The 7,496-nt window shown below is 51.2% G+C and overlaps 1 protein-coding gene across 1 annotated transcript; it reads left to right on the top strand.

Moving 5' to 3' along the window:
- Positions 1 to 5,240: 5,240 nt before the first annotated feature.
- On the top strand, positions 5,241 to 6,137 carry LOC122101908 (putative uncharacterized protein FLJ46204). Its single transcript, XM_042672400.1, has one exon. The coding sequence runs from the start codon at positions 5,241 to 5,243 to the stop codon at positions 6,135 to 6,137; it is 897 nt and encodes a 298-aa protein (XP_042528334.1).
- The last annotated feature ends 1,359 nt before the right edge of the window (positions 6,138 to 7,496 follow it).

The raw sequence follows: 7,496 nt of genomic DNA on the forward strand, positions 1-7,496 counted from the left end.
CCCTTTCTAGAGACACTGGAGAAACAACCCCTAATTTTGAAAAGGGAAAGAAGAAAGCATTTATCTATCCTGCCTGTCGTGGCAGAATTGCACCTCAGGGAAACCAAATGCTTGATAAGGAAACATTTTCCCTTTATGGAGATACTTTAAGAATAAGAATATGGTCATATTAAACCCAGGGACTGGCCACACATGGCAAATTGATGCACTTCTTCTGTGACTCCCAAATTCTGGAGCCCAGAGAAATTGCCACGACAGAAACACCAGGGCCAGTTCGATGAAAACATAAGGAACAGAAAGAAATATTTTAAAATTAAAACCAGAAATGTGAAACACAAATCACCCAGTCCCGCATGAAGGAGGAAACCCCAGAAGAGCCGTAGAGGATGCATCTGTCCAGAGCTTCCAGAAATCCAACCCAGAGCCCACCCCAGAAGTGTGACTTCCACCCGTCAGGCAGTTGCAGGGAGTGAAGAATGGCCGAGCACGTGGTATTAGCTTCAAGTTTGATAATACACTATCAAGTTTTTAAATCTTGTACAGAGGTAGCCTAGGAGTTCTAATTCAATTAGGTGATGTGCACACGTGCATACCAGAGCATCCCCTGGTACATGGGAGCCATAAAACCACACTTTTCCAAGTCACAGGAAACAGAGAGCACAATCGCACAGTGACAGAACGAGGTGGCTCTGGGACGGTGGTGGGCAAAGCATTCAGTGGCGGGGGGAGGGGGAGGGGAAGGGGGAGGGGAAGGGGGAGGGACAGAAGCTCCTTCATTTGTAGTCAGATCTAAGATACTCATCCCCAGCTACCTAGAGATGGAATTCTCCATAAGAAATTCTGCAAAGCAGAACAACAAAATAAAGACTTTCCTGAGGTAGAGAAGTTACGTGCTTCAACCTTCCAACTGAAAAACTAGAAAGCTGCAAGTTCATCACAGCCAGCAAAGATCCGACCCGGTGTGGGTCAGGTCCCGCAGACCAGGAGCTGGGCGCAGAGCGCCAGGAGCTGGGCGCAGAGCGCCAGGAGCTGGGCGCAGAGCACGGCCAGGCCTCGGGAACCACCTCAGGGCGTGTCGGACAGCAGAATCACATGACCCTCAGATGCACAATACAGACTTCATCCTGACTCCTTCCCAACCCCCCCCCCCCCCCGGCCCCCTGCACCTAACAAGCGTCCTGTCCGGTCCATTCTCCGTCATTGTCACCACCAGTGAGTCCCTCACAGGGCGTCCATAGGGACCCAGACAGTAGCGTCATGTCATAAACGCACCATCGTTTGTGGTTTCATTCCACGGTGGGAAGCAGATTTTCTATGTCTATTCCCTGGAAACTGACTGGCTCTAGAACCATCAGATAGATATTTTACGTAGGAAAGTGGTTTCCTTCCTTCCTTCCTTCCTTCCTTCCTTCCTTCCTTCCTTCCTTCCTTCCTTCCTTCCTTCTTTCCTTCCTTCCTTTACTTTTTCTTTTCCTTTGCTTGAACTCTAGGTCTGGGTGCCATCCCTGAGCAAAAGCGCGTATGTGCAGTGATGGTTTCTCCAAGTACAGACTCAAGTGACTCAAAGAGAATGAGATACTTTGCATTCATTATCATTTAGTTTGTAACATTCTAACATCTTTTTTTGATTTATTTTGACCCATGGATGATTTAATAATATATTGATTAATTTCCAAGTCTTTGACAACTTGTAGTTACTTCCATTAGTCTTGAACTTAGTTCTTTTGTGATTGATTACATGATTTCAACATTTAATTTTGGTAAAAGATGTTCAGCACATGGTCCATCCCAATTCAGGTACGCACGTGGTGGTGAGTACTGAAGTTTTGAGTTTTTGTTTTTTTTTTCGGTCGTGGGGCTTGAACTCTGGGCCTGGGCCCTGTCCCTCAGCTCTTCAGCTCAAGGCGAGCGCTCTACCACTTGAGCTACAGCGCCACTTCCGGTTTTCTGGTGGTTTATTGGAGATAGGAGTCTCACGGTCTCTCCTGCCTGGGCTGGCTTTGAACCGCGATCCTCAGATCTCAGCCTCCTGAGTAGCTAGGATTACAGGCGTGAGCCACCAGCGCCCGGCTTGAAGTTTTGAGTTTTATGGTTTCCATAAATACCAATTAAGACAGTGGTTTGATAGTCCAACTCATTTTTATAGGTACTGGTTTTGCCTGCATGTTGTACTCAGATTGCTCACAGATTTGTTAGCTTTGTTAGTTTGAGTTCTAGCAATTTTTGCTTCCTATATTTAGAACCCTCTTATGTTAGGACTTTAATTTTGTTGTCATAGTAAATAAATCATTTTATAGTATAGAACAGATATTTCTGGAATACTCATGGATCTCAACGTAGCTACACAGCTCTCTTTTCTTATGTATTTGTCGAATCTTTTTTCTCTTTTCAACCTGCGTTGCTTAATAGCATATGTTTGGTTATTATTAGTTATCTAATTGAAAAATCCTTGGTTTGCAATTTGAGAGTTGTCTACTTTCAGTTGATACTGTACACTGCATGCACTGAAGTCTAGCCCCTACCTGGACATCCTGTTTTTGTTCCTCCTTTCTTTCCCTGTTTGGATTTGATTGTGCATAATGTTTCCCTACCAACTTTTTGTCTGTCTTATTTTTCCTGTGATTTGTCTTGGGGTCCCCGCAGTTTTTAATTTTCAGCTTGTTTATTTTTAACATCTTTTCATATGAGCATACACTAATAGTACAAGAGTCTTGCCGTGATCATTCCACTGCTTGACGAGTCTTGTCTTTGAAGACTCGGGTCACGGAACGTGGGGGACTCTTGTGACATGGACTTCGGTGTGTCCCCACCTGTAATCATGCGATAGTGAAGTGTGCTTTTACAGACTGCACCACAGCTTACATCTTGCCTTAAATAATTTGCTACATTAGAAGAATTTCAAGTGTGAGTGTTTTAAATTTTTCCTCTCATGTCACTGTTGTTTTTACCCACCTTCTTTGCCGCTGTGGTCCGTCTGGGGCAGTTCCTCTAGCAGATGTCAAGCTGCAGAGCTGGGACCAGCCAGTGCTCCCACTCACCCTGTCTGCCCTTCACCTTCCAGAGATCCTTTTTCTAAATATCTTCTAAGTTGAATCTTCTTACATTTCCAGTGGCATTTATTTCAGATTTCATTATTTTTGTGACAAAATGTCATCAGTCGATCATATCAACGTCTTCAGTGAGCAACACACAGTTTTTTCAAACCCAGCTGTTTATAGGATTCCAGCTTGTCAGTCTGAAGCTCTTGTTTCCGTGGTCCTCGAATGGAGATTTCCTGGCTTCCTAGTCAGGGATTTGGTGCTTTCTGGACGTGAGGATTGGTGTTTTGGATCAATTTGGGTCATTTTCTGCAAACAGTTCTTCAGTTTTTATTTTTGTTTCCTTCTGAAATATGGGTTATCAAGACCTCTCAGTTGTTGACTGTTCTTTCCATGTGTGCATGTGTGTGTATGTATATTTATTTTCATTTTCCTCTTCACATTGTACTGCCATTAAGATGATGTATACAGATAGCCTTGATAGTTATCTGCTTCTACATAATCTGCTTGCAATCGTGTCCATGGATTCTGGTCCTGACACTTGGTATTTTAGAAATGCAGTTGGCAGCCGGGCACCAGTGGCTCATGCCTGTCATCCTAGCTATTCAGGAGCCTGAGATCTGAGGATTGCGGTTCAAAGCCAGCCCATGCAGGAAAGTCCATGAGACTCCTATCTCCAATAAAAACCACTAGAAAACTGGAAGTGGTGCTGTGTCTCCAGTGGTAGAGCGCTAGCCTTGAGCTGAAGAGCTGAGGGATAGCGCCCAGGCCCAGAGTTCAAGCCCCATGACCGACAACAAAAAAGAAAGAAAAAAAGAAATGCAGTTGGTTCCGCTTCAGTTCCAGCTCTCAGCTGAAGCTTCTCACTTTTTGGCCACTGTGCTCAGCCTGTCTGCTGTCCTCGTGGGATGTAGGGAGAGCTCATGCGGGCTGCTGGCTCTCCAGCAGGAGGCAGCCCCGGTCCAGGCGTGGAGGTCTGGGGGCTGTGACATGCTATGGGCTTCTGTATCCGGCAGCTGGAGAGTCAGGCTTTTCCCTTCCCACCTCAAGCTCTCTGCTCAGTGCTGTGAACATTCTTGCTTGGCCCCCTCAAAGAAGTCCTGTGTCTGCCGCGTGTGGACGGGTGGGCTGCACAGAGGGGCTGGTGGAGGGGGCAGGCTGTTGGTGGACGGGGCGGGCTGCACAGAGGGGCTGGTGGAGGGGGCAGGCTGTTGGTGGCTGGGGCGGGCTGCACAGAGGGCCGGTGGAGGGGGCAGGCTGTTGGTGGCTGGGGCGGGCTGCACAGAGGGGCTGGTGGAGGGGGCAGGCTGTTGGTGGCTGGGGCGGGCTGCACAGAGGGGCCGGTGGAGGGGATGGGATGTTGGTAGATAGAGTAGGCTGTACAGGGGCTGGTGGAGGGGGCAATCTGCACAGAGGGGCTGGTGGAGGGGGCAATCTGCACAGAGGGGCTGGTGGAGGGGGCAATCTGCACAGAGGGGCTGGTGGGACAGTGACCAGTGGACCTTCCTTTCTTTATAATTTCCAACAAAACTCACTTGAGAACAACAAGAAAGGTATTAGCACCTCTTTCTACCTTCCCAACACAAAGTTTGGTCCAGTGGTGTTGCCCAGGGCCTGTGTGACTGGGCAGTGGACCGCGGCCCGAGGCAGGCACGGGACTCGGGGGTGGGAGTCCCGGTGTGCGTCGGTCCCCTCCCAGACACGCAGGATGCTCCCAAGCCGCGCCGTTCTTACAGAGGCCGTGCAGCCCCGAGGGACACACGGGTTCCTGCTGCTGAGCCGTACCACTGGTCTCTGGGGACGTACAATGGCGGCTACACGGGTCCCTCACCAATGGGGCGGGAGCCAGGCCTCCACCCACCAGAGTGGACACAGGCCAATGCTTACAGTCCTCCAGCCGGCCAGAAGGGAACGTGGAAAAGGACCTGCCCTGGACTGTGATACCTCTTGGTCTTACTTTAGATTGAGAGTTCACACATCAGGTAAAGTAGGGAACTAATGGGCACCTTTCAATGAAGCCTAGGGCCTGACCAAGCTCCAAAAACTGAGCACAAGGGGAAGGTGGGCCAGAACAGCACTCAGAGCAGATGCCATGACCTCCAAACAGATTTGACAGGGAGTGCTGAACATAGCACGTGACTCCCACGATCCACAGCCATGCAAAGACGTCTCCACTGTACACGGCCTCCACCATCCACAGCCATGCAAAGACGTCTCCACTGCACACGGCCTCCCATGATCCACAGCCATGCAAAGACGTCTCCACTGCACACGGCCTCCACCATCCACAGCCATGCAAAGACGTCTCCACTGCACACGGCCTCCCACATCCACAGCCATGCAAAGACGTCTCCACTGCACACGGCCTCCACCATCCACAGCCATGCAAAGACGTCTCCACTGCACACGGCCTCCCACATCCACAGCCATGCAAAGACGTCTCCACTGCACACGGCCTCCCACATCCACAGCCATGCAAAGACGTCTCCACTGTACACGGCCCCCCATGATCCACAGCCATGCAAAGACGTCTCCACTGCACACGGCCTCCCACATCCACAGCCATGCAAAGACGTCTCCACTGCACACGGCCTCCCACGATCCACAGCCATGCAAAGACATCTCCACTGCACACGGCCTCCACCATCCACAGCCATGCAAAGACGTCTCCACTGCACACGGCCTCCCATGATCCACAGCCATGCAAAGACATCTCCACTGCACACGGCCTCCCACATCCACAGCCATGCAAAGACGTCTCCACTGCACACGGCCTCCCACATCCACAGCCATGCAAAGACGTCTCCACTGCACACGGTCTCCCACATCCACAGCCATGCAAAGACGTCTCCACTGCACACGGCCCCCCACATCCACAGCCATGCAAAGACGTCTCCACTGCACACGGCCCCCCACATCCACAGCCATGCAAAGACGTCTCCACTGCACATGACCTCCCACATCCACAGCCATGCAAAGACATCTCCACTGCACACGGCCTCCCATGATCCACAGCCATGCAAAGACGTCTCCACTGCACACGGCCTCCACCATCCACAGCCATGCAAAGACATCTCCACTGCACACGGCCTCCCATGATCCACAGCCATGCAAAGACGTCTCCACTGCACACGGCCCCCCACATCCACAGCCATGCAAAGACGTCTCCACTGCACACGGCCTCCCCCATCCACAGCCATGCAAAGACGTCTCCACTGCACACGGCCTCCCACATCCACAGCCATGCAAAGACGTCTCCACTGCACACGGCCTCACACGATCCACAGCCATGCAAAGACATCTCCACTGCACAGGGCCTCCAACATCCACAGCCATGCAAAGATGTCTCCACTGCACACGGCCTCCACCATCCACAGCCATGCAAAGACATCTCCACTGCACACAACTTCCCACATCCACAGCCATGCAAAGACGTCTCCACTGCACACGGCCCCCCATGATCCACAGCCATGCAAAGACGTCTCCACTGCACACGGCCTCCCACATCCACAGCCATGCAAAGACGTCTCCACTGCACACGGCCTCCCACATCCACAGCCATGCAAAGACATCTCCACTGCACACGGCCTCCACCATCCACAGCCATGCAAAGACGTCTCCACTGCACACGGCCCCCCATGATCCACAGCCATGCAAAGACGTCTCCACTGTACACGACCCCCCATGATCCACAGCCATGCAAAGACGTCTCCACTGCACACGGCCTCCCACATCCACAGCCATGCAAAGACGTCTCCACTGCACACGTGGACAAGCCCTCCAGCCAGTCAACAGTGTCCGATCGCTGCAGAAATACTTGAGCAGCTTGGCAAAAATAGGTTTTAGTTATTTTGTTGTGAACAAGGTGCTTCAAGTTGACGTACTCAATTTAGATTTCCAGTTTTTCATTTGTCACATATTACTGAAAATAAGTTGTAACCAAATGTTCTCCATCCTGGCTGCCTGAGGCACTCTCTGGCACAGCCCTGCTTTTCAGAGATATGGCCACAAGACACAAGAACACGGATTTCCTAGCTCCGGTTCTGATGGTCAGGCTGGTTCCCCTTTGACTGTGTAGGATGTGTTCAGAGTTCTCAAAAAAGAGATAATTGTGTCTACACTGCGAGGAGCCCCGGCTGCGGGCGGGTGGTCTGGGAGAGCCCGGAGGCCCCCATCCTGATCCCCGCGGGCGACAGGAAAGCACAGGAGCAGGCAGGCGCACGCCTCTCAGCCCACGTCAGCTGCTGTCAGCTGCCTCAGCCTCTACCACCGTCAGCGATGGAGATCCACTGTTGAACAAGAGGGTGTGAGAGACTGGAAGTGCCGGGAGGAAACCCGCCCTTGCGCTGGGTGAAAAGAGGAAACTTAGAGATGTTTGTGGCTCGCCAGGGGCAGAGACAGATTAAAAACCACCTCTTTGTGGCCTCTGTGTCTCTCTACACCTTGACAGGACAAGGT

Source organism: Dipodomys spectabilis, unplaced genomic scaffold (genome assembly GCF_019054845.1).
Source record: "Dipodomys spectabilis isolate Male_0828 unplaced genomic scaffold, ASM1905484v1 ptg000705l, whole genome shotgun sequence".
NCBI classification, from domain to species: domain Eukaryota; kingdom Metazoa; phylum Chordata; class Mammalia; order Rodentia; family Heteromyidae; genus Dipodomys; species Dipodomys spectabilis.